This window comes from Amblyomma americanum, chromosome 11 (assembly GCF_052857255.1).
Source record: "Amblyomma americanum isolate KBUSLIRL-KWMA chromosome 11, ASM5285725v1, whole genome shotgun sequence".
Taxonomy (NCBI): domain Eukaryota; kingdom Metazoa; phylum Arthropoda; class Arachnida; order Ixodida; family Ixodidae; genus Amblyomma; species Amblyomma americanum.
The window spans coordinates 88,000,010-88,027,249 of record NC_135507.1 but is presented as its reverse complement, the minus strand read 5'-3'; the positions used below and the strand labels follow the sequence as shown (position 1 = coordinate 88,027,249).

Here is a 27,240-nt window from a genome sequence, read left to right as displayed (position 1 = left end):
TACCAAAATTTGGCCTTCATTTTCGTTTAACACATCGCAGCGATAAAAACTTTGAGGCCTAAAATGAGTTTGAGAATCTTGGCTGTCTTCATCTCAACTGCCAACAGTACATGCCCATGCAATGCGCGTATTGTTAACAATGAAAATACTTAAAAAAAGAAGAGATTGATGCGCTTGACGCAACTACAGTAGAATCTCAATGATACAAATCTCATGGACTGCGATAGATATTCATATCCAAAATTTTGGAAAAAAAAATCGGGATGCAGAAGCATGGGAAATGCATTCACATAGATTTGTTTACGGCTGACTGAGATTTACGTACAACCACACGGCCACAGCAAACTACTTGCGGTGCATGCAGCGAAATAACGATCATAATGTCAGCGATGTAAAGACAATGCGTAGTGCTCGAGGGAGTGGTTGCAGCTCAAGTGTTCTCATCATCCGTAGTGGTGCAGGACAGCATTCGTAACATGCAAAATTCTGCACATGGTACACAACGAACTCTGGCTGGGGAATTTTATGAATTCATATTATCCTGAAATCCGTAACAACTATGTTCATTATCATCAAGACTCTTCTGCATGTCATCATCATCATCAGCCTGACTACGGCCACTGCAAGGCAAAGGCCTCTCTCGTCTAAAAGCACTCTTCAGCTCTGTCTTTTTTTTTTTTTTCACAAAGATGTTCGACACAGCTTCCATCAATATGAAGAACCAAAATGCAAGATGGGATGCTGACCCACTAGCATTTTCTTTGACACATCAAGAGACTTGAATAACCATAGATTTAAAAGTCTGACACAACCATTTTATTCTTAACCTGAAGTAACAGGCCTAAATACAAAGACAAAATAATTAATTATGTGTCAATAAAAACAACGTAAAGTTCAATGATCTGAAGAAAACGTATAAATAATCCCTATCAGGCAGTCAATTTTTCTGGTCAGAGCAAAACAGAACAGTGGCTATAACGAAGAACCCGGCCGAGCTTGCCAAGGTGCATCCGTCACAATGCAGCCACGCATCTACGCAGTGCGCTACATTTGCCAGCGGCACACTCACAGCGAAAGATGTCTTGGCCTTCGTCGTCATCCCAGTTAGCTTACAATCCTTCTTCCAAATCCCTGACCAAAACGTGCTCACAAGGAACGCAGCACACAACTTCTTGCTGTGTGCACCGTCTGATTACATTCCTATCGCCTGTGCATTTCACTCCTTCCACAGCACAGGTCTATGAGACGTGCGTCTCGTGTGCCTGATAGGCACGTGATAAGAAAACACACGTGTCTATAAGAAACACAACAGGCTGAGAACTAAGTAAGGAGTGGGGACACATCAGTCGTGCAGTCCAGTGGGCTGGGCTGTTGCGAACGTCTGAGGTCATTGTGGGGACGGCTGAGACTGTTGCTGCTGCTGTGGAAGGCTGAGCCCCTTGAAGCGCAGCAGTGCGTGCAGCCGTCCACCGGCTGCGTGGAAGGCCAGCACCGCCGACACCAGCAGAAGCAAGTAGATGGGCACCAGGGAGGCAATGTGCAGGCCGGATGGATTCAGCAGCGTCTGCGCATTGTCAGAGCAGGACTCGCAGTCACGTCCCAGGGATGTGGGTTGTGGATGACTCCACATTCGTCCTGCCCGCCTACGGTTCTTTTACGCACACAGAAATTTCCGGAAATTGGTGCACTTTACCAGTTTGTATTAATTGAAACGTTGAGTAATGAACTGACAGCCATGTGCTCTGTGGTAGGATGTCGCAATCACTGTGCCAAACAGCAGATGATGGAAAACATCATCATCGTCATTATTATTATTATTATTATTATCGTATTCACTCGCGTAATCCTCGCACTTTTTTTCCCTGAAAATCAACACAAGTTTGGGGGTGCGATAATTATGCGGGGAAAATTTTCAAGCAAATGTTTCGGAGTGTTAAGTGCAAAGATGAATGGGTGCAAGATCAGGATTGTCAGGTCTGCAATTGTAAATATAATGAAAACATTACTTTCAAGCGTAACTTACCTTCGTTATGAAAGTACAGGGTGAACGTAAGCTCAAGCTGCTAAAGCACTTTATTTGCCGCGTGCAACCTCCCCGTCACTACTCGCGTTGCGTACGTCCTGCAGGCAATTCTACTCTTCATCAGAGTCCGTGTCGACACTGGAATCGATGGTTTCTTCATCTTCCGATGCTTCTTCATCGTCCCACACCAGGTGGTCCTTGGTCGCATCCAGGGCGTTCGAAATTCCTGTTTTCTTGAAGCTTCTGGCCACCATGTTTACATCAATCATCCCCCATGCCTCTGATACCCAGCTGCACAGCAGCTCCACGGACGGTCTTTTGATCTTGCCGCCCGGCGTCAGAGCATGTTCACCTTCGGCCATCCATTATGCACACAGCCTCCGGACGTTATCTTTAAATGGCTTGTTCAAAGATACGTCAAGAGGCTGTAGCATTGATGTGAGGCCGCCGGGTATAACAGCCAGGTCCGTGCGCAGTTCCTTGAACTTCGCCCGAACCGACTCTTGAAGATGGCCCCGAAAGCTATCAAGCACGAGGAGCGACGGAAAAAGAAGCGCTCCCGGTCGCCGCCCCCACACAGTCTTCACCCAGTCCACCATAAGGTCCGGGGTCATCCACCCCTTTTCTTGGACGCGCACGTGTATACCAGGGGGAGCTTTCCTTTCGGGAGGGTCTTCCGCTTGAAAATGACGTACGGTGGGAGCTTCCGCCCGTCCGCCGTCACGCCTAGCATGACCGTGCACCTCTGTTTTTCGGCACCTGTAGTCCTGACGTGCACAGTCCGAGCGCCTATCTGTTCGACTGTCCTGCTGCTGGGCATATCGAAATTCAGCGGAGTTCGGTCCGCGTTCCCTATCTGGGAGAGCAAGAAGTTTTTCTCCTGCCGGATCCTGATAACGAATCGATGGAAGTCCACTATTTTCTCTTCATAGGCTGCGGGCAGGCGCTGGCAAAGTGTCGTTCGCCTCCTGAGCGACAGTCCATTGCGCCGCATAAATCGTGTGGCCCACTCGTTACTAGCGCGGAAGTCTTGCACCGGGATGCCCTCCTTTCTTGCGATTACGAGCGCCTGGTTCCGTATCAAATCAATCGACACAGCACACCCATCCGCTCATCGAGCCTTGATATATTCCAGTAAAGAGGATTCGATGGCAGGAAATTTCCCAGTCTTCGGTCCACGGAAGGCCCGGCGCGTCTTACCAGTCGTCTTGAGTTCGTCGTGCTGCCGTCTCCAATACCGAACGCAAAACTCGTTGACGCCGAAGTGTCTGCTGGCGGCGCGGCTGCCATGTTCCAACGCATACTCAATAGCTTTTAGCTTAAAAGCAGCTGTGTAGCTTGCGTAGCGCCCCATGGCGAAGCGGCACAAAGAGCACGGTGCAACACGCAAACAAGGCAAACGAGGCCTACGAGACACCTTCGCAAAATGGCGTAGCGGTGGTGAGTGGATGAGCGGTAGCGGCGGTGGCAGCGGATGATAGCACAGTACCGCCTCCTAGTAGCACGCGCGCCCAACCATGGCAGTTAGTTGTAGCCGCAGTCAATAGATGGCGATCGCTACGACAAGCAGACGGCTCGCGGCAGTAATTTTGGGGGTGCGATGATTATGCGGGGGAAAAAAAATTTTTCCAATTTTTGATAGCCAATGTGGGGGGGTGCGAGCATTACGCGAGTGCGAGCATTATGCGAGTAAATACGGTATTATTATTATAACACTGAGAGAGACTGTCCCATTTTGCTTGCACAACGGATGCAATCCGATAACAAACACGCCTGTTGTCTTGTTTGTCGAAATTAGATTTGCACTACGATATTACACTGCACAATCAAAACATCACCAATCTAAAGATATTTCCAATTCTATTTAGAAAACAAATGCACTTGTCAGGCAAGTAAACAGTATATGACAGGACAATGATGCAATGGCTATGACCAACTGTCCTGTGCCTCGAATGACAACAGGAACAACAAAGAAGGATAGAATTACTTTGGGAAACAATGGCGCTATTCGTATCTGTGCTCGTGTTGGTACTTGCCCTGTCTGCAAAGCTTCCTCAAAAGGACCATGGTACCGAGGACATGAAACCAAGAAAATAATCGCCAAAACTGCTTGCTAATAATAACTTTACAGACTTTAGTGACAGTTTTCCCTTTAAAGATACTATCGGAGATAGCACTGCTGATATGCTTGCAATTTCTTGGGCTCGCATTGATATCTTATGCCGTGAAAGCATAAATTTTAGTACTACACAATTCAACAAAACAAAGACAAAGTATGCATAGCAACCTCCATGTCAATAGATGCACAGTTTTATTTTTAGCTTGGGCAAAGCGTTAGAAAAAGGAAAACAGCCTTGCATGCCTCCAACAGGGAAAGGCACTGGTACGAGGTTTTAAAAATTGAGCATACAAAAATTTCAGTGCCTCACCAGGCAATGCTGTACTATCGGCTTGAAAGAAAGAGGCCATCATTAGTTCTGAACACAGTACGAGCTACAAGACGGCTGGCCTAGACAAAATACCAAGGGTGACAACGTCATAGAGCTACATCCATGAAATTCAGTTCAAAATGAAAGGATTTCGATTTTGCAGGCCCTGGCCCCAGAAGAGGAAGTGCAATGTGAAGCTATCGGCAAATGCCCCTCACAAAGCAGCGCAGACTTGAGTCTCATTACTTTCTTTTTCTTACAAGTAATGTGCTCATGTTGACACCAAAAACAGCAACAGCTCAGGGTAACCCTTATCAATCAAGCAACTGCCAACCGCTGCCAACAGTTCCCTGGTTTCGGATTCAGGGGCAATGCATGCAGTAAATGCGGCGCACCACTGTACACCGTGCTGTTCTAGTTCGCTGTGACCATGGTGGAAGGAAAAATTCTGAAGAACTGACAATGGTGATGAGGTTTGTGCATGCGCCACCTATGGTTAGTCTGAAAAAGCGACCGCCAGCGCGAGCACGTTGGGTAAGTGGCTACAACGGCGTGCAGTTTGAATCATCGGTGGCGAAACCGATTCGCACCCTGAGTTAACGAGGTGTTCGCACACGAACTGTGCGTACTGGCAGGACAGAGTGGCTTAGTTGAAGTTATCCAAAATCTTGAAATTGTAACGCTTTCATGAGTAGTACCTATTATGAGAGCATGGGACTTGCTACTACTTATGGGTAGCCCGAAACCACTTTTAGCCCCACAAATGGTGCAAATGTAGGTTGACTCCAGAGACAGACCCCCATCACTCGAATTCTAAATGGCCGTTTCCAAAAAAATAAAAATAAAAGATGGCAGACTTGCACGCTTCAATACACTCTACCTTTTTCTCTCGCATCACCAGTGATTAAGAGATGACCAGCCAGCACAGTAACCGCAATAATTCCATTCATGGCTCGTGAAGAACCATGAGTGGAATCTTTGCGTTGGAGCAAAGTTCCATGGATCATGACGGTGTGCAAGAGAACATACGTGCCGGCAGTGGGCAGTGCCCAATTGAACGGAGGTTCAATTCTCATGGTGGTGCATAGGATGGATGTGCAGTGTATCCTGCAAACGGGTCACCTTAGTTTCGCTCAGGTGACTAATTTTGGAGGCCCAATAGCATCGAAAGCTGTCAGCTATACAGCTCATTTCAAGCTTCCTAGCTTCCTTCAGAGGTGTTAAGACTGAATAAACCAGTTCCTGGCCGTAGCTTGCAAGCCACTCTGGCAAGAATAGACTTTTCTATGGTAGTGAATCAAGGTTTGTTGTAGGAATAAAATATTTGGATTCTGAAGACCTATTTCACAAGAGGCCAAAATCTAGGGCATTATCAAGTTCCCTTGTAACAAGCTGCTACACAGGTTCAAAGCATGCAGCAAAAGTACACAGAGAAGAAAAAGCCTCCATGAGCATGACTGCGGGCTGTTAATTCAACATGATAAAATGTGCAAGAATGAGCTGTTGATAAACGGACGCACATTGGCTGCACTTTGAGGTGCGGCCTAGAAACAGAGCTTAAGCTAAATACTTTGCAATGCATCTTCACGACCTTGGAAACAATGAATAAGGTGCTCCGTGATACTATTGGGTACTACTACAAAACACACAGTGAGTGAATCGGGACAATGCTCTTCCCGAACAATGCTATTCCAACTGCGTGCCATTTTTGTTTCTCCCAATTTTTCTCACTGGGTCAAGCGACGTCGCACCATTGCAATCACTCGGCTGCTAACAAAGAATGAAAGCGGGGTGAGGTGTCGATTCATTCAATTGCAAACTGAGAGACACAAGAGAATGGGACTGAAACATAATAAATAAATTATTTCAGTTGCGATTTTGCTACTACTACGCGGCTCTAAGACACATGCCATGCTTAAGACATCAAAGAGCTGGACAAGCGCAGATATGCACCTCATCCTCATGATTTTGGTAGGTGCTAAGTGCCAGTGTGCAGTATTCACACAGGTTGCTGTTAGCAAACATGCACATGGACACAGCACGGTACCTCTGCCACCTGTAGTCTCATCACAAAGAGGAATTGCATGATAACATAGTGTGATGACCCCCATAATGCGCAGGTCCACATGGGACGGAGAGGCAAAGAGACACCGTATGGCTCAGTTTAAACAAACAGATATATTCAATAATTATACATGATTAAGATTCAGAGGCTGGGGCGTCCGAGCTTACGTGCCGACGACTTCATGGGGGCGATGGAGTGGCTCCGGAGTTGGGCTCGAGCGGTTGCTGGTGGTAGCTGCACGCCGTCGGGTTTCGGCGCTGAAGGCCCTCTTGGCGAACGATGTCGTCCTGAGCGTGCTTCTTCCGTACTGCTTCTCGATTTTTATATCCTCTTCTCCACACTCCCTAGGGTGAGGACGCCCACGCCGGAGGGGAAGGAGGGGGGGGCTAGGGCTTTCACTTGGGCGCACAAACATACCACCGCACTTATTGTCTCGCCCCCCTCACGTGTTGAGTCCGAGGGAAAGAATGTTGTCTTCGCGGTAGCGCATAGCGTCGGCTGTGGTACGGCGCGCTCTGGCCCGCTGACAGTTCCCGCGGGTCACCGGCCTCCATTCTTCATCCATCAACTGACACTCGCTCCTGGAATGTGCCCGGGAGGGCCGCCCCTGAAACCGCCACGCCAATTGGGGAGGATAAAGCCTGTTTCCCCGCGGCGGCGGCGGCGGGTCCGGTTGGGTCCGGTTGGGCTTAAACCCCTTCGTTCTGGTTGTCACTCTCAACGAGCATGGCTGGGTAATTGATGATGCCTGTCATCTGGGTCTCCGTCTACGCCGCGCCGTCGAACGTGGAACCTCGTAGCACACACAAGGAATGTACCTCGTAGCACACACAAGGAATGTACCTCGTAGCACACAAGGAATGTCACACTCGCTCACCCTCCAGAAGAATGTTCTCCGAACATTTGAGTCCCTGCAGCTCCCCTTGTCTTTCTGAATCGCCTCGCACAGTGCGTCCGACAAAACACTTTTCGCTGCACTCAACACCACTGCACAACACCATATGCCTCCGCTGTCATAACTGGCGTCTCCAGGGGCAGCACTGATCTTCTTTTACAGATAAACATGAAACTCAGCACCCAAGCCTCTCCTTTCTAGTCCAAACTGGACGAAATAAATTTACCACAGTTACAAAGGAGCTCCCACTTCTAGCACGATCACGGCACAGACAAAAATATAGATAACGAAAGGAAGTAGGGCAGGTTCTGCATGCGCTCCGCATGCTCTCCTGTGAAGGTGTTACTTAATGACAGAAAGGTTTAACTACCAACTCCGATAACTTAACACATAAGCACATAGCAATGTTATGAGCTGTGGCATTACACAATTCTAACCAGTTCAAAACTCCGCTCTGTTTACACCATTAGTCCGACTTAGCTTTCCGATTTCGCAGCGGATATCGGCCTTCATGAGTCATACTAAGTAAGTCTGTGACCCTTTGTCTGCTTTGGGACTCGCGAGGGCTCGTGGCAGGAGCCTCTCCTGGTGTTATCTGCGCGGCAACCTCGCGCGCTTCTTCTTCTAGCAATGCATGAAGTAAATCCGGTGGCATTCTGGCCGTCACCTCTGGCGCCTGCCGAACAAATGCAGGAGAGGGCGTTTCTTGCGAACTATCTGCGCGCTCCGCTTCACTTCTGTCCCCATCAAAATCCGCGCTTTCCCTTTCCTCATTTCGTGAATACTGATCCGGTGCCGACTTGAGGCGATTTGCGTGTATCCTTATCAAGCGCCGGTTCACGTCTCGGACTCTGAAGTTTACCGGAGAAAGCTTCTCGACAACCTCGCACGGTCCTCTCCACTTCGTCTGGAACTTACGAGCTAGCCCAATCTGCCTTTGGCAGTTTTCAATGTACACGCTGTCCCCCACATTAAACGGCGCGTCTCTAGCACTGCGATCGTGCACCTCCTTCCTGCGCTTCGCCGCTTTCTTTAAGGCCTCCTTTGCGATGTCCCTCGCCACTTGCAAGCGCGATTCTAGCTCCACCTTATAGTCGTCCAGTGAAGCGTATGGGACACGACGGGGGCCCTCTGGCACTTCACTAGGCTGGTCCGGGTCTCGGCCGTAGAGAAGAAAGAATGGCGATTCGCCCGTGCTCTCGTGTGCTGCGGAATTGTAGGCAAACATTGCATACGGGAGCCACAAGTCCCAGTCCCGCTGGTCGCGCGAAACAAAATGCGACAGGAACCCGGCCACGGTTTGGTTCAGTCGCTCCACCGCGCCGTTGCAAGCCGGATGGTACGGTGTTGTCTGCTTCTTAGCGATCTTAAGCAGCTCGCAAACTCTCCTCATTAGCTGCGACACGAAGTTCGTTCCCCGATCTGTCAAGAGTTGCCTCGGGGGTCCATGTCGGAGCACGATCTGTTCGACAAATGCTCTTGCAACCGTGTCTGCCTTCTGATCTGGGAGTGCTACCGCTTCCGCGTATTTTGAAAGGTGATCGACAAATACTAAAATGTACCTGTTTCCGGAAGTGGTCGTGGGCAATGGGCCCATTATGTCCATACCTGTCCGCTCGAAGGGAGCCGAAACCTCAGAGAACGGCTGAATTGGAGCTGGTCTTCGTCCCTTGGGTGTTTTTCTTTCGAGACAGGAATGACACTTCGCACAGTAGTCTCTAACATCCTGTCGCATGCCACTCCAAAAGTACAAACGCTCCACACGCCTGCGTGTCTTCGCTACGCCAAAATGACCGGCGCATGGCGCATCGTGAAACGCGCGAAGAACCCTTTCTGTCCACGACCGAGGTATGACGACTCTCTCCCAAGCGGTTTTCTCTGGTCTCCCTTTCCTGGTTGGCCTCGTGCGCCGACACAGGGTGCCGTCTTTGTCAATGAAATAACCTAGCTGTTCGGGGTGAGACGGTGCGCCCTCTAAGCTTTCGATTATTCGCTTCAGGTCAGGATCTTTGCACTGCTCTGTGCGTAATTCGGCGGGGTCGACTACGGGGACAAACTCATCTATAGCTGCCACGGCAGCTGTACGGCTGAGTGCATCAGCATTCAGATGTGTCTTTCCTGACTTGTGCTCAACTTCAAAGCAGTATTCCTGCAGGTGTAGATTCCATCTAGCGAGTCGCGAGCTAGGGTCCCTGACACTCATCACCCATTTCAGAGGATGGCAGTCTGTGACTAGCTTGAATTTGCGGCCGTAAAGGTAGCATCTGAAATGCTTTACTGCCCAGACAACGGCGAGGCACTCCCTTTCCGTAGCTCCGTACTTTTGCTCTGTGGGGCTCAGCTGTCGGCTAGCAAAAGCAACGGGATGTTCTTTGCCCTCGATAACCTGATAGCACGGCACCAACTGCGAACTTTGACGCATCTGTGGCCATAACGAAGGGCAAATTAAAATCCGGGTGGCGCAACAGCGGTGCACTCATTAGCTTCCTTTTCAGGGCCCCAAAAGCATTCTCCGCGTTTTCGTCCCAGCGAAAGGCGACATTTTTGGCTGTTAAGGCGGTGAGCGGCTTAGCGAGCTTGGCGAACTCCTCTATGTGCCTTCGGTAGTAACCGATCAGGCCGAGAAACTGCCGGACCTGGCGGACGCTAGTCGGGGATGGAAAATCCGAGACACACCTTAGTTTCTCAGGGTCTGCACGCCGTCGGGTTTCGGCGCTGAAGGCCCTCTTGGCGAACGATGTCGTCCTGAGCGTGCTTCTTCCGTACTGCTTCTCGATTTTTATATCCTCTTCTCCACACTCCCTAGGGTGAGGACGCCCACGCCGGAGGGGAAGGAGGGGGGGGCTAGGGCTTTCACTTGGGCGCACAAACATACCACCGCACTTATTGTCTCGCCCCCCTCACGTGTTGAGTCCGAGGGAAAGAATGTTGTCTTCGCGGTAGCGCATAGCGTCGGCTGTGGTACGGCGCGCTCTGGCCCGCTGACAGTTCCCGCGGGTCACCGGCCTCCATTCTTCATCCATCAACTGACACTCGCTCCTGGAATGTGCCCGGGACGGCCGCCCCTGAAACCGCCACGCCAATTGGGGAGGATAAAGCCTGTTTCCCCGCGGCGGTGGCGGCGGGTCCGGTTGGGTCCGGTTGGGCTTAAACCCCTTCGTTCTGGTTGTCACTCTCAACGAGCATGGCTGGGTAATTGATGATGCCTGTCATCTGGGTCTCCGTCTACGCCGCGCCGTCGAACGTGGAACCTCGTAGCACACACAAGGAATGTACCTCGTAGCACACACAAGGAATGTACCTCGTAGCACACAAGGAATGTCACAATAGTCTGCAGCTGGACTACAGTCGGTCGCACAAAAACATGGCAAAAAGCAGTGCATAGAAATGGGACAAGAAGGGACGACAGTGATGACCCTGCTTTGCAAAACCTCTTATTTCATTTGGCTACACTTCCTTCAATATCAAGCCAATAACACAGCCAGAGAGCCCTTTTTTCCTCCTTGGTGGTGACGACCACAATCAGGGCAGAAAGAGAATTTCTCAGGTTGGCTTGACATACAGCACACCCTTGACAGAAATGCGAAAGCAGTAGAGCGCAAACTGTGGCTAAGGATGTAAGAATAGTTTATGCTTTATGAGGGTTTAATGTCCCAAAGCAATTCCGGCTACGAGGGTCGCCGTAGTGAAGGGCTCCGGAAAGTTCGACCACCTGCGGTTCTTTACCGTGCACTGACATCGCACAGTACACGGGCCTCTAGAATTTCGCCTCCATTGAAATTCGTCCGCCGCGGCTGGGATCGAACCCGAGCCTTTCGCGTCAGCATCCGAGCGCCATAACGACTGAGCCACCACAGCAGGAAAAATAAAAAGAATGCAAACTTGTAGGCAACGAACCAGCAGACTTCATGTTGGTAATTACTTAGTACATTGCTTTAGACGAAGAGGTTACCACTTGCACAACAAAATGTGCAAGGTATGTCTATTCAATGCTTGAGCGTGCAGCAAACATGGCCGCAGTAAGATCAGGTAATATAGGAAATTATTTGTCATAGCGATGGGAATACAATTGTTAGTTCTCTGGACTAGCCGATTCTGTACTGCAATAAGTAATGAAATTCCTTCCCTCTTCTTCTTATAGTAGCTTCGGTTCGATCCCGGCCACGGCGATCGAATTTCGATGGAGGAGAAATTCTAGAGGCCCGTGTACTGTGTGATGTCAGTGCACATTAAAGAACCCCAGGTGGTTGAAATTTTCGGAGCCCTCCACTACGGCATGTATCATAGCCTGAGTCGCTTTGGGACGTTAAACCCTCTAAATCAAATCAATCTTATAGTAGCTTCACATTAACATTACCCATTATATTCGCACTTATTTTGAGTCACAGTTGCTTGTGAGCTGGAACAGTGGCACATGCCTCTGCTTATAGACCCCCCACACACACAAAACGTATCAAACTGATTGCCTCAAAAAGCCGGCAAATGTGAAGCAATATTTGAAAAGTAATTGTGATAAGATGTAGCTCCAGCTAGAAATAATTTTCAGTGTAACCTTGCTGATCTTTTACAGAAGTACGACACAGCTGTCATTCAGAAGTGATTCTGGATGCACACTGAAGCCAGCGGTGCTTGCGCAGGCCACTCACCAGGCAGGAAGCGACTAGGTGGGTGATGACCACAAAGGCCACCAGGGGCCACCGGCCGTGGTCCAGGGCATGGAAGGACACCACCCCCCAGAAGGTGTGCAGCAGCACAAAGGCACTGGTTGTCAGTGCTGAAACACAGCAGCCAAAAGAACACGAGAGAAGGAATTAGCAGCCGTAGGGGAATACCATGGGGCAATCCACGTGAACTAATGTCTAATGCACCATTACAAAGAAAACATGCAAGCAAAAATTTGGTGCCTGTATTCCTTTAACATAAACAAAAGCCAAACAGTGTGAAGCACATGCTGCTGCTTGCCACTGTCGCAGCTGCTTTGGCACTGAATGAATCTTCACTGGAGGTGCTTGAATCGTATGAATGGTAGTTAAGGGTTGGAAAGCTTCAATCAGGGCTACAACGGGTTCGTTGCTACATTCTTCTTCAATTTCATCTTCCGCATCAACTTTGAAGTAGCAGCGCCAGCATGTCTCAAGTAGATTCAAGTCTTGCAAGGACATCCCTGTGCGATGCCAGCAGTTTGCAATGGTGGCCACATTAAGTGCACCCTTCCCACGTTTGCATTTCTTTTGACACTTTCACAGTTACTTTTTGTTCACCCTTTTGGTACACTGCTTTACTGCCAAATGGTGTCACTGCATTCCCTTGGTGTAAGGCCCCACCTAATTAATTCCCAGAAAAAATTACAGAGGGCACTTCAGATTACTTATGTGTTTTGAAGGCAATAACATTCATTTTTTCATCTACATTTTTTTCTTCCTTTCCAACAACACATCTAGTCATCAGCATGCTGTCGTAAGGCAACACACACACTAGGTTCACCTTTATTTGCCAAGACCCAACGCAATTTTTTGGCCTATGGATCGCGTGCCACCCTCGCAACCTGAAAGTACTTGGTTCAATTCCCCGCACCTTCAGAAGAAGTTTTTTCTTCGTTGATGATGTGATTGGAAGTTTTGTGGACCACTTTTACTGGAAGTCGACAATGACACCAGGTTTCGCTGCTTATGGGCCATGTAATACCCCTGTCACACGGCCAGTTTCAATCACCCTCGAGTCGAGGGTTTTCGAGATTTTCAATCGCCATCGAACTCGCCGCTGCTACACGGCAAATCTCAATGGCCATTGAAATGGTTCTCGTGTCTTACGCCACGGATGTGTGGCGCCAGAATAGCTACTTTGGATTTTGCAAAAATAACAAAAATATTTGATAAATGTATACTAAATGCTGAACTACACGCATATGCGAAAGTCGTTCAAAACCCTTTTAATTGCACGTACGCGACGGACATATGCAGACACTGCTGTAGTCACTCTAATACAAGACGAGCCAAAGCCCAGCCAATCCAACTGCGTCGGAGCGCTGCTTCGTCAGGCTTAAGACCTGGGAAATCGCCATGATACCTGAAAAACAAGAGCTATTTGTCTCTTGAAACCTTATGCGAGGGTAAGAATGGGCAAATCGAAGCCGAATACAACACCTTAGAACACGATATTGCTTTGAGGGATTAGCGACGAAGCTGTTATCGCTGTGAAGCGGGCGGGCAGGGTGCCGCCATGTTGTCAACGTTAAGGGCACAGGGTAAGGTAAAATTAGAAAAAAATCGTTTTTTTTTTCTTTTGGAATTTTAGAAGTTCAATTCTTTCTACACATGTTCCATGATCGCACTTTCCTCAGAACGCCATATTTACGGCTGAAAAACGCTTTTTCCGAAACCAAGTAGTGAGCGGCCACGCCTCCTTTCAGGATTAACGTCAATTTTTTCAACCAAAAAGTCCACCACCTGATTTCAAAACTTGTCTAAAATCAGCTACATATAAAAAATTGTCTGGTAACTATTGTACAGCTCCTCTTTTTTAGCCAAGACAATCCTGAGACGCTTTGCACGTTTTTTCCACGTTTCTGCAACCTTCATGCAGCTGCGTCCGAGTGCTATCCCTTTCGATCAGTATTGTAAATTGTGCCGGTGTTGGTTGCTGCTGATAAGTTGTGATGCCCAGGGCAAAGAAGGCCTTCATCAGGCGTGAATTTCACGGCAACCGCTACGCTCATCGTGAAAAAGCAAAAGGATGTCCACGACCGAATGAGATCCCGAACGCTGAACGCGCCAGCTCCTCGACATCGAAGCTTTCAAGATTTTCTATGTGCTTCCAGGAAGAGGATGTGCTACAGAGCAGCAGCCAATATGCCTTAATGGACATGGACGGCATTTGTGCCGCAATTACACAGATTTGTGTGTGCAGAGAGTGCGGTGGAAGTGTTGAGCTCATCGAAATTGTGACAAAACGGGTAGGTGTTGCAAGCGTTTACAGTTTGAACTGTGAAGTGTGTAGTGCCGCACAACGATTTGAGATGTCGAAGAAAACTACTTCTGGCCTCTATGAAGCCAACCTCAGGTTAGTGTATGCCTTGAGGTCCATTGGTAAGGGAATGGCTGCAGGAAATATACTCTGTGCTATGCTAAACCTTCCTAAGCCGCCGACAAAGTTTGCGAAATACAATCAAGAGCTTCTAGGTCACATCGAAGCTGCTGCTCAGGAGTCGATGAAAAGGGCAGCTGACGAAGCTGTGCAGCTGAATGAGGGGGATAAAGACATCGCAGTTGCTCTTGATGGAAGCTGGCAGAAGCGAGGCCATACTTCCAATAACGGCATAGTCTCTGCGACCAGTGTAGACTCTGGGAAAGTGCTGGATGTGGAGGTTTTGTCTAAACGTTGTCCAAAGTGCAGCATCAAGGGTACAAACAGTGACCCCCTTCATAGAGAGGTGTGCCAAAGCAACTACCAAGGCACCAGCGGTGGAATGGAAGTCGCAGGAGCACTGAAAATTTTCGGCAGGAGTGAGGAGCTTCACGGCGTTCGATACGTCAAATACCTTGGGGATGGTGACAGCAAGGCTTTTATGGCTGTGAAGGCACAAATGCCATATGGTGATTCCGTTGAAATATCCAAGGTTGAGTGCATAGGGCACGTGCAAAAAAGGATGGGCACAAGGTTACGAAGGCTAAAAAAAGGAAACAAAGCAGGAAAACTCTCTGATGGAAAGAGCCTCTCGGGCCGAGGCCGACTGACTGATGCAGTAATAGACAAGCTCCAGACGTACTATGGTTTGGCCATCAGAAGAAATGTAGGAAACCTGGATGAAATGCGAAAGGCCGTTTGGGCAACCTTCTTCCACTTATCGGCCACAGACGATGACCCATGCCATGGACTTTGCCCAAAGGGAACTGATACGTGGTGTGCCTTCAACAGAAGTCAGTCAGAGGGCAAGCCATTTTTCCACAAGGAGAGTTTGCCTGCATCTGTCTTGGAGGCTATCAAACCCATTTATAGGGAGCTATCGAAGGCTGAGCTCCTAGAGAAGTGCCTGCATGGGCGAACTCAAAATGCAAATAAGTCGTTCAACCATGTTGTTTGGGAACGCGCGCCAAAGAATGTGTTTGTTAGGCTTCAGACCCTACGGATGGCAACACTGGATGCTGTTCTTTCATTTAATGATGGTAGCATCGCACGGGCCAACGTTTTGAAGGCGTGTGGATTGAACCCAGGGAGCAACACCATCAAGTGGCTGAGGGAAGCTGACCATAAGCGCATGTACTTTGCGGACCGAGCAACACGACAGCTTACAAAAGAGGCCCGACAGTCAAAACGACAAGCCGAAAAGCGAAAAAATGACGGCGACAGTGACTACAAAGCAGGGGGCTATTAAACCAATTACTATGGAGGCGTTTCTGCGAATAAAAAATGGTTTTTCACATCTTTTTTCTCTTTACGCTCTATTATCTCAAAACAGTGTTTTTTCTTACAAAGGTACCATTATTTCCAATGCCTTTCAAGACAGACGGCTGATTTTTTTTTTGCAATCATCTACATAAGTGTTGCCAACTACTGAACTAGAATTAAGCAATTTCACTGAGCAGTTATTCTGTTATGAATTTTGAAATGCGCAAAGAAAGGCCAGATTTGTGGACTACCGGAAAAAATTTTATTAAAAATCGAATTTTCAACACATTTTCAGTAAAATTTCATTCAATTTTCAGTAAAAAGAGCATAAAATTTGGCAAACAATGATATATGTATTATTAGGCTACTGTTATTAGTTAGTGAGAAACATGTACCTCAACATGGCCTAAAATGCATGGGAAGTATAGGGCTTACCCTGTGCCCTTAAGTACGCAAGCAACGCAAAGATTGCAACGCAAAATTAATGCGCTTAAAACAAGTCTAATATAATTTTAAAATAATTTTACAGACTGCTTGCATTAAATTTTATGCGAATAATGTTTGTTCATGTTTTTGCACCGTGAATGTGTCGTGTACGAAAGTGCGCTTGGCGCCGCTCGAAGCAACGCTAGCAACCTTGGGCAGCGCTCGAAGGCCCTCGAAATCTCGATGGAGTTCTGCGCTACTCCGTTGACTCGATCGCCATTGAAACTGCCCGTGTGGCAGCGCTCGATCGCCTTTGAGTCGATAGACTATCGGTTCGAGGGCCCTAGAAATGCCCGTGTGACAGGGGTATAAGGCTTTCCCCTTGGCCCGTACCAATTAGCAATTTTTTGGCCAAAAATGAGTGGTGTCAGGCTTAAAACGCATGCTAAGTGCGAAACATGTTTCTCATGCACAGCTATAGTCCTTTAGTGTTAAAACTGGAACCAGAGCAGTTGCTGACAGCACCTCAACTTTGGCGCAATGAAACATTGGGCTGGACGAGTGTGACTCGTCATTCGCGTTATTGGTACAATGACGAGTACAGCTCTGTGTTGGTGGTTAAAGGGTTAATAAGCTGATTAACGAGAAATTGAGCACCAATCATTCCCACCACTGAAGGTCTACAGTTTGCAGCTGGTCCAGCACCATACACTGCATCAAAAGCAGCTCAGTAGTGCGATTCGGTGGTTCGAATAATGCCAGCACCGTGGAGATCATATTTTAGACGCCGTTTAATGGCAGGTAGAACAGGTGAGTTTGAAAACTCTTCCACCAAAATTAAGTGGCAGCCAGCACTCGCTACTAGAAAGAGGATTTCTTAGCCGCTGGTCTTCAAAATGCGGTTCAGACTTCTACAGAAGCCCCCTAAAAATAGTAGATGGCACCCAAAATTTGGTCAGCTGCAAAAGTTTTCAGTGTACCAAGCCAAGGAAAGAAGCCTAAATTTCCTTGTACCACAGTCAGGCATTCTGCCTACAGCTGCATATATGCAGGTGAGGATATAAGTTTAGAGGGGGCAATCTACATCTCAGCACAATTGCCGCAGCTGCTGTGTCCCCTGCCAACAAAGGGGATGAATATTTTTCACAGCGTGCACGTTCCATAAATGTTTGCAGAGGGCTATCCCACATGACAAAACACGTTGTGGGGCCAGTTGGTGAAGCATAGTTTCTCGAGGTTCTTTATAGCGCTACAAAAAAACAAGGACACAGGAAGAAGCACACAGGACGGGCGCCGACTTCAACTAACTGCAGTGAGGCCCACTGCCGCTCGTGCAAAGATGAGAACGACCAAAACTGTGAGCCACGACTTGAGCGTATCAAAATTCTAAGCAGAAGCAAGGCCAGATTAGCCCGCGAATTGGCAGAAGCATTTTTTATAAAACAAGGGGCGACACGTCCGTCAGCACCACACCAGTTTCCCTGCGAGATAGCGAATACAGATTATTAAAAAGACGATAGCATACAGTCTGCGCTCCCTAATCTCCTGAAAATATTTCACCCGCATGCGCTCTGGCCCTTCGTTGTGTATAAATGCAGGTTGTGGAAGCCTCACTGAAGTTAGTCGGAGTCAGTGCCCGTCCTGTGTACTTCTTCCTGTGTCCTTGTTTTTTTTGTAGCGCTATAAAGAACTTCGAGAAACTATACCACATGACCCTGCATGAAAAAAAAAAGGCAGATTAGTGCACATCCAGGGATCAGTTTCAAAGTTTAAAACTGGTCATAATGTGGTGACATCTACGACATTTTTTTTTTTTTGCCAGTCGAAAAACACACCTCACATGGCAGCTATTCAGCAAAGTTAGCTCTTATCCCAGCATTCCCTGCCAAGCTGGACTAATAGCCTACACTGTGAAAGAGAAGGACAGAGACAAACTCTGGCACCTGAGGTGAGGAAGAATGAAGACGAGCCGCCGTTCAGCCCGACCGTGCCAGGACCCACGGCATCCGCCAGCACGTTGAGCAGCGAAAAGACACCGCTCATTACGCCAAAGCCCAGGCCAGACACTGCAGAAGGAAGAAGAGGCAAAACATACATGACCGAAGAGAGTTTTTTGAAAGAGTGCGGACACCAAACTTTTGGTTCGCCTTTTCAATTCTTTGAAGAGGTGCGCAAGACAATAGTATAAATGGTTCACCATGAGGAATTTGTATGTTTGGTTTGGTTTATAGGGGTTTAACGTCCCAAAGCAACTCAGGCTACGAGAGATGCCGTAGTGAAGGGCTCTGGATAATTTCGACCACCTGGGGTTCTTTAACGTGCCCTGACATCGCACAGTACACGGGCCTCTAGAATTTCGCCTCCATCGAAATTCGACCGCGCGCTTGGTAAAAAATTTAAAACTGATTTTTTTGGCCTCATTTTGTTTTGGTCTCAACAGCCAAACGATGGCACAGAAAAACTGTCCTACATTCGCTCTTGTGGCATTTTAATTCAATACTGCTATTATACCAGCTTGTCCCAAGTGCCCAGGATGACAAATTGCGCAATCAAGCTCTGTTATGAGTGTTCAGTCTGCACCCCTAATGGATGGATGTTGCAAATAAAGATTTGATTTGTGTGCTTCAAGTAACCTACACGAAACTTGCAACATCACAGCCGTGAGTGGAAGAAATTCAAACATAAATTATTTACTGAGCACGATTTCATGCAACAATATAGGTTTATATTAATGTCTTCAACACCATTACAAGGGAAGAACACATTTAACAAAGATAGTGCCTGTACGCCTTAAAAAAAGAAAGCACCATGAGCACAGGGTGCTACAAGCAGTCATCTGAACTGACAACATGTGAACTACCTAGCACTGCAGGTTAGAGCACTAATTTATAATAGAACAACAACGCAAAGATAAGCTGAAGACTGACACATGTTCAAGATGGCATAAGCATAGCATCAAGGCCTGCATTATGTTAAAGCAACACCAGCATTTGTTTGTAAACTACTTGAAAAATAACCACAAACAAGTTAATCTGCTTTGCCTGCATTCCTACAGACCTAGGAATATTCTTCTTTCCTTAACTGAAGACTTTTTTTTGAATATGTGACTACCACTTTCTGACACTGAGAACAACTCCATTCAATTACTGTTCTCAGTAAAAGCGGGTTCTCTTGCTCTAAGTAGGCTGACATTTATCTAGAAGCAACAGAAGTATTTATGGCTGAGGAAATTGGATCAAAATATTTTCCTGCCCCTCGATTCAAACTCACGACGTCCGTACTGAGAAGAACCAGTGGACACCGTTTTTGAAGTGAATGGCGGTGTAGTGTTGTCTCTGGGATCCGCATCCAAAAATTGGTGTCGATGCAAGCAGTTTATTCACAAAAGCAGCCGATGGTGGCAACCCCTGTATCTTAATTTTCTTAGGTATTTCCTAGCTTATAAAAGCTCCTGTTTTCGATAAGAGTGGTCTCTTGAATCTGTCCTCATTGTCTCAAGTCATCACCTTCCCAAATAAATAAAACAAATTTCTAATCCCGAGAGCAACACATCAGCAGTCAGAGAGGCTGAATCTGAGGCCTAGCAAACAGGACACAAATGCTTATAATTAGGGCCCTTTGCTGTTGAGTAAAACCAGGCTTAACCCAATCCTTGCGTCCCAAACAGATTTCTTAAAAATCAGCTTAAACCCGACTTCGAGCTGAACATGCAACCTTTAGAGAATGCAGTTTTCCAGTGCACAGAGCTGAAGATGCTGGATGAAAATTGGCCAATATCTTGCACTCAATCCAGAGGTAAGTTTTCAATTAACAAATGGTTTGGAGCCTCTCTTGACGCTTGTTGACGCTTATTATTCAGGATGTGGCCAGATTTGAGGGCAAGTTCAAAAGGTATGTTTCAGAAGCAAGGGGAGAAAACATGGCTACTGATCAGATATCCCATTGGTATCATTGTACCAAAAGCTACAGATGCTAAATATGTCTTGTATCCGCATACCAGCTGCCACACATGCTCACACAGGCTTTAAAGACTTCGCTGAAGTTTGTCTCAGGAGAACCCCCCCCCCCCCCCAATGACAAACCGTAAGAGGTGCAGATCTTGCTATAAAGCAAGAACCCAAATGTTCCCCCCTTCTGACCTCGTTTTTCATTTGTCATTTCAGCACCTGCTAAACCATGAAAAAAAAAAAGAACAGTTGCTAGTTAGTGCTTCACCATTTTGTCTATATCAGTCCTCACAACTTAAGTGTGCACACAGTTGTCTTGTGCTATCAAGCAGTAGGGACGTCCACAATGAATGAATGCCATCCAGACACCCCTTAAATTTTATTAGAATGACCATGCTTTGCCAGCTTCCAGAATCCTGAATAGTTAGGTATTCTCAGTAACATTTATATATCCGACTTGTAATGGTTGCTCCTTGATGCACCAAACCCAGAGGCCTACCAGGGCTCTCTGTATGGCACAACCCTGACCAAATAAGTGGGCTCGTGCACACTCCGTGCAGAGATGCAGGCAGAAGCAGCCAGGTGCCACTCACCATACGAGAGCGTCGTCCGAGAACTAGAGACGACAGCACCATCTGCGCCCACCTCGGTGACCTTCTTCAGACCCAGCTCTGCTTTCCTGCACAGTGCCAGTCATGTGCCCCTCAAATGAGAAAATATCGCCTTACCTTGATGACGCACAAGAGCTGCATACCGCCACAGGACAGAAAAACATTGGAGGGGACACTTAACCCCCGCCTTAAGTATATGACGCTATAGCATTAATGAGTTAATGCCCATATATGCGGAACTGGTCATTCTCTACTTAACATTCATAGATCCATGGGAATCCTCACGCCATTCCTTCCGCAATGGTGCAGCGGTTAAAGGTTCACCAAAGAGGAATCTGAACGCGTCTTTTTATTGCGGGAACTCTATCTAAAAGTTCCAGGCGTTCTTAGAAACTTCGAAATACTGTCCTGTGGAGCAGATTACCCTAATTAAATAGGATTAAGCATCACAGCTGCGGCCATTTGGAACCCTGAGCAAGCCTACGTTATCAATAACACCGAATCCTTGCAGAACCGTGCTGTCCGCTTCATATTTTCAGAGTACTCACCCTTCACAAGTGTTACAGCATTAAAAGAAACGTGCCGAACTGGAAGATTTCTCATATCCGTAAACTTGCTCGTTTAACACTTTTCCATAAGCTTTATCACCACCCCTCCCTTCGAAGTGATTTGTTTCAGTCACCTCATGGCATCTTTCCACGCCATGATCATTCTTTCAAGACTAAACGCGTGAAGTGTCATTCATCGGCTTACGCCAATTCATTTATTCCCCGTACTATCATTGAATAAAAATAGTTTACCATCAGTCATCACCACAGAAACTGACATCTTAAAATTCCAAGAGTTTCTTCGCTGTGACGGAAATGTGTAAAATTTGCTGTTTTTGTTTGTGTTCATTTTTCCTTTTTGTGTTATGCCTCATGTTTTAATGTTTTCTTTTTGTTGTATTGCACTTTTTACTGAAATGTATCGCATTTATTAATGACTGTATCTCCCCCCCCCCCCCCTTCCTCTATGTAATACCCTCTCCTGAAGGGCCTTTAGGGGTAACAGGAATAAATAAAATTAATTAATTGAAAGAAAAACTTTAAACGACATATGCGATTTCTGTTAGGAATAGAGGGTAATGCATTTTTTTTGAGGAGGTCACTGACTGATGCTCGCCCGTAAGTGATAATTATATATAAACCTTACTGCTTTCTTTTGGATTCTGTCAAGTTTATTTATGTTTGCCTTTGTAAAAGGATCCCAGATATTTACTGCATATTCTAAGATTGGTCTAATAATAGTGTTGTAGGCAAGGAGGCATGTACCAGGGGTTGCTAACTTAAGCGAGCGTCGTAAGAAAAGAAGCTTTTGGAGAGCGTTTGCTGAAACATAGTCGACATGCTTGGTCCAAGAGAGGTTATCAGAAATCCATAGGCCTAGATACTTATGTTGTGTAACTTTATGAAGAAAATTATTATTAGCAGTGTAGTGATATACAAGAGGGTTCTTTTTTAGTTTTATTCTCATAAATACAGTTTTTTCAAAATCAATTGATATTTGCCACTTCTCACACCAAGAAACTATTTTTGCAAAATCATTATTCAGCCTAATTTGATCATCAGTTGAACTTAATTTCTCATATAGCACTCAGTTGTCCGCACATGACGTAATATGTACTGACAGGTCTTTAACAATATCATTAATAAATATTAAAAACAATAGGCGGCCGAGGACGGATCCCTGCGGAACGCCAGAATCGACAGGAACGTGTTATGTCTTTATGGCAAAAAGAGTTAAATACTGAAGTAGCATTGAAATTGCATTCAAATAGCAATGAAATATTGAAACAGCACAAAAAACAAGTTGCTTTAAAGTGGTGTGATTTTCGGAAAAAGTGGTCTTAGAAGAACAGTCCCTTTCCTTCATTTTCATATGTGGAGTTTTCTTTTGCACAAATATGCCCTTGAACATAGGACAGTTCCAGGGACATTTCTGTCGAAAAAGTGAACAAGTTACAAGTTTTCTTTAAAATGAGAGTTCTCCAACATTGTGATGCAAACATGTGATGTGTACAGTTCATTGTGATGCGAACAGCTTTTTTTCACACTCATGATACAACACTGATATTCTGGCTATGTTCTAATGGCATAAGGGTACACCACGTCTTACAATGTCATCAAAATCGGTGATGCGGTTCACAAGTTGATCGTTACGCCCTGCATCGATTTGTAGAGTGGTTTTTCTTTGCAATGCCATTGTTCCTGCTTGCATCTACAGGTGCACCAATCAAAAGAGAAGCAATCAGCATGAAGCACAACTCAGGGCATCAAAAATGTGAGCACAGAGCGTGCCCACCTCAGCAGCCGGTAGAAGAGGAAACGGCCGGCCTCCTGGAAGATGACCGAGCAGACCACCCCAAAGGCCAGCTGCTTGCGCAGGGGCACTACCGCGAACCACACGATGGACGACAGCAGCAGCGACAGCAGCCAGAAGAACGCCCTGCGCACCGGTGGCAACACCCCTTTACGATGCTTGCAGTTTTGGTGCTCATCGAAGATGTACCATGTTTCAAACCACTGTTTTGATCCGTAGCAAATGCCTAGCGTAGGATCCAAAAATGTTCAAAAGTACACTGAAAGGAGTGACATGTCAGGTGATGTAAAAATAAGGATTTGTATTAAGGTGCAGTTCCACCAAGGTGGTTTTATGAGATTTAATGAATACGGTGGCGGCAGCTGGCAAAGGACAGGGTTAATTGGAGAGACATGAGAGAGGCCATTGCCCTACAGTGGGCGTAGTCAGGCTGATGATCATGAAGTGACTCAGGCTATAAGGGCCGCCGTAGTGAAAGACTCCGGGAATTTTGGCCACATGAGGTTCATTAATGTGTACTGACATCGCTCATTAATGTGCACTGACGACCACATGGGCCTCTTGCATTTTACCTCCACCGAAATACAGCTGCCACGGCCGGGGTTGAACCCACCATAACCATTGAGCCACTGCGGCGGCAATTACATTAAGGTGGAACTGTCACTTAACAGTTAGCCCGTTGTGCCATTAGCGGTGTGGGCTGGGCAACATTATTTTTTCTCTGCCCACACTAATATATGTCACTTAACAGTCAGCCGAATACACAAAGGTTATAACAATAAAAAAAAAATACAAGGCAAAAAGATGACTGCGGAGCTATGAAAGAAAAAACGATAAAAATCAGAACAGAATTCAAGAAAAAACGTGCATCAGAAAAAAAATAACAATGAAATTAGTACAATGCACAAACAATGCTTTTTTAAATCAGCAGCATTCAAGCTCCAAGTGAAATAATCTAGCCGCCAGCAAACTTAACTTATGCACTCCAGTATTAAAGCGAAGAGCAAAACTGCAAACAGCAGCATATACCAGCAAAAAAAAAAATACAACCGTGGACCAATTTTTGCAGGCATCGGTTAATTTAATCCAGCGTAGAAAATAAACATTGGAAGTGACTTTGCAGCACGCAGCCATAAATACCACAAATTAAGTGAGGCCAAGCACTTTGTACAAACACACACCGCCTCCAATATATTGATGGCTAGTGTATTGGTGGTTATTTCATCCAGCCAGTGAAAAGGCTGCATGAAGTAACACGCCCTATATGAAATAATACACCCTGTATGACGTATCTCAGTTTCTCATGCAGGTGGCCAGAACGATTAGACAACTGATACTACTGCTGTTTACAGCTTAAAAAAACACTTCTGCGACTGAATAGCTAGAATAAACATTGTACTTACGATTGCAGAAGCATGAATACATTCTAGTGTTTGTTTTTGACAGGTGGGTTAAATCAGCTGGCACTCTGATTAACTACCCTAGCGCTCAATTTCGAAGCATGGCACTTGTACTAAACATAAACAGTCCAGCACACAGGTTTAAACTGACTAGCACCTAAATTATATAAAACAGCTGATGCTGGATTGAATCAAGAGTGGACAACCTGCCGCCTCACAACTTTCTCGTGAAATGGTCAAGAGAGCAATGACTGATGTCTGCAACGTATCACAATGAACAGATGGGAGTTCTCCGAGCACCAGTGGTATGTTCAGAAATACGCAAAAGCGGCCACTTCAACATTAACATTTGATTTCATTAATTATTTGCATCCAATGATCAGCAAGGCAGCCTTTCCTGTTCAGCCAGCCGAGCACTTTTTCCAGTAGCAGGCCAACATACACCCAGACAACATGGCCTCAATCTAAAGCTTGCTTCTGACAACAGCACTTTATATCCGGTTGTAAACTCCTTTGTTCTGGTGAAACTACAGATGTTTGGATCTGCATGGAGAGGAGGGCAATATGAATGGGCAGACCCCTTTGGATACCTTTACACAAAATTTTAGCAACAACCTTCGTTATTCAGCAGTAATGAGATAAAATTCACACACAACTCAGCTATAACATTTGTTTCCAAGGCCTGTACATTCTTAAGCTGCTCTATCCGCTCCCAGGCAGGTTTCTGAGAGCCAAACTAAAATTGTTCTTTAAGCACAGTGCGCCATCGGCAAGGAATGAAATGCGAACAAGAAAACTGAACTGGCAATACAAAAACACGAACATTTTAACTCCTGGCGAAAAAATACAAGCGAGGTTGATTAACACTTCAAAAGAAGTCTTTGCGCCTTCGAGTTTAAAATAACCAGATCTAGTATTGCACTTTCCGTGGCTAAGGGCTTTGTATTTTGCTGTTCATAGTTCAGTTGTCTCGTCCGAGTTTCATTTCATGGTGATAGTACCTATAGAAAACTGGTCGTGTTCTCATGCTTTAACTAGAGCTTTCACACTTTCTTCATTGTTTTGCATGCTACTATGTGAGCCAGGCACTTACCATAGCAGTGCGGTATAAAGAAACTCTGCTATTCTAAGTGTACTTTGATGCACACTGACAGCATGCCTTGAAACCAAGCAATCAAAGCAGTCAGGAAGGTCACTTTCAAGCCCTACAATGCCATTCTCTCAATGCTAATGTGCATTCCTGGAGGTTCCTCAGGCTGCAATTTGAACAAGATGGCAGAGGCTCTGCTAAGCGGTCAATTATAGGACTCTCAACTATAGCGTGTCACATTTGATAAGCCTTCTACGCATCCTCAAGTTCCTGTAGCCAAGGTCAACCGAGAGAAACAATATTTATGAGGTTTCAGCACTGCATCAAGGCCCAATCTGCACTGAGAACACAACAAAGCGTTTAGGCAGGTTATCAGAGTCAGTAAACTTAAGACGAAGACATCTAAAGGCATCCCACACATGGATATGTTGCACTGTGAAAACACAGAAGTCAAAACAACTGCGCTTAGGTATGCTGCGAACGTGTGCAGAAAGATCGCGCCACCATTTCCTCTTGGCCTGCGACAGAAGTAAGCAACAGCCCAGTGAGGAAAATAGCAACACACAGGATGCACTCTTTGGGAAGGTACATATGTGCTTCTCATTCGCTTCTGCACAGTGAAGGGACAGACAACCAGTGCATCAGGGAATGCTGTGCAGGCCTATTCACTAGAAAAGCTTGTGTTCACAAAGACTGTATGATCGTAAAACATTCACATGGAATATACAACTGCTTCATAATAGCTTCCTATTTAAAGACGGTGATTTGTGCATCCCTACTCTGAACCTAATGACATAGCGGTTCAATTTTGCACATCTCCCTTTACACATACACAACACTTTAGGGTTTTTATATCCCTTCTGCATGAGATTTCGCTGTAGTGAATAACTTTCGAGACCAGTTTTCTTTTGTTAATTAAGGCATACTTGGAAGTGCCTTCTTCGGTAGAGTTTCCTCCTGCAAATACTAATCTGTGCTAAACCTACGTTAGTTGACATGATTAATCTGACCCGATGTTTCCTGACAGGATGCAAATCCTCTCGCACCGTAATGAGCGAACTGTCAAATTGGGCGCTCAGGTGCCGCAGGTAAAAGTGTCGTATAAGCAGATCAAAAGTGCGCTACTATGATAATGCCAGGCAAGCACTGGTCACAGGTATCACTCCCGCAGTGCGCTGCACATTCACTCTGAAGCACACGCGCGCTCCGTCACGTGAGCGGCGGCAGCGCTTGGACTCACGCTGTGATCAGAATGATTATGCGGATCGGGTCCCTGGCGATGGTTATGGCGAACATGGAGAGCGCCGGTCCGAAGCCGATCAAGGCGCACCCGACAAACTCCATAAGCGTCATGATGCTGCAGGCAGTCAGCGAGGCGCGCCAGCGCTCGCAACGTAATCGGGAGGGCGGTCGATCGGTCAACAGGCGACCACTGGAAGGCAGAGCCCGCAACGGCCCGCTTTAAGAAACTGCGGGCACGACAGCGGCACACCCACCACACCAAATAAATCCTGAATGCAAGCTCAGGCGTACGGGTGGTTGCTGCAGCTCAACCCTGCTCTATCACATTGAGAAACTGACAAAAATGTCGCCATCGACAACATGAAT

At 46.5% G+C, this 27,240-nt stretch overlaps 1 protein-coding gene across 1 annotated transcript; it reads right to left on the bottom strand.

The window, feature by feature from the left end:
• Positions 1-793: 793 nt before the first annotated feature.
• LOC144110978 (gamma-secretase subunit Aph-1-like) lies at positions 794-27,240 on the bottom strand. The gene is made up of 6 exons (XM_077644052.1): positions 26,873-27,240; positions 23,125-23,268; positions 20,764-20,849; positions 18,167-18,289; positions 12,059-12,186; positions 794-1,564 (listed from the first exon to the last, which is right to left on the bottom strand). Exons 1-6 carry the CDS (start codon positions 26,983-26,985, stop codon positions 1,388-1,390), a joined length of 771 nt encoding a protein of 256 aa, XP_077500178.1. The 5' UTR covers positions 26,986-27,240; the 3' UTR covers positions 794-1,387.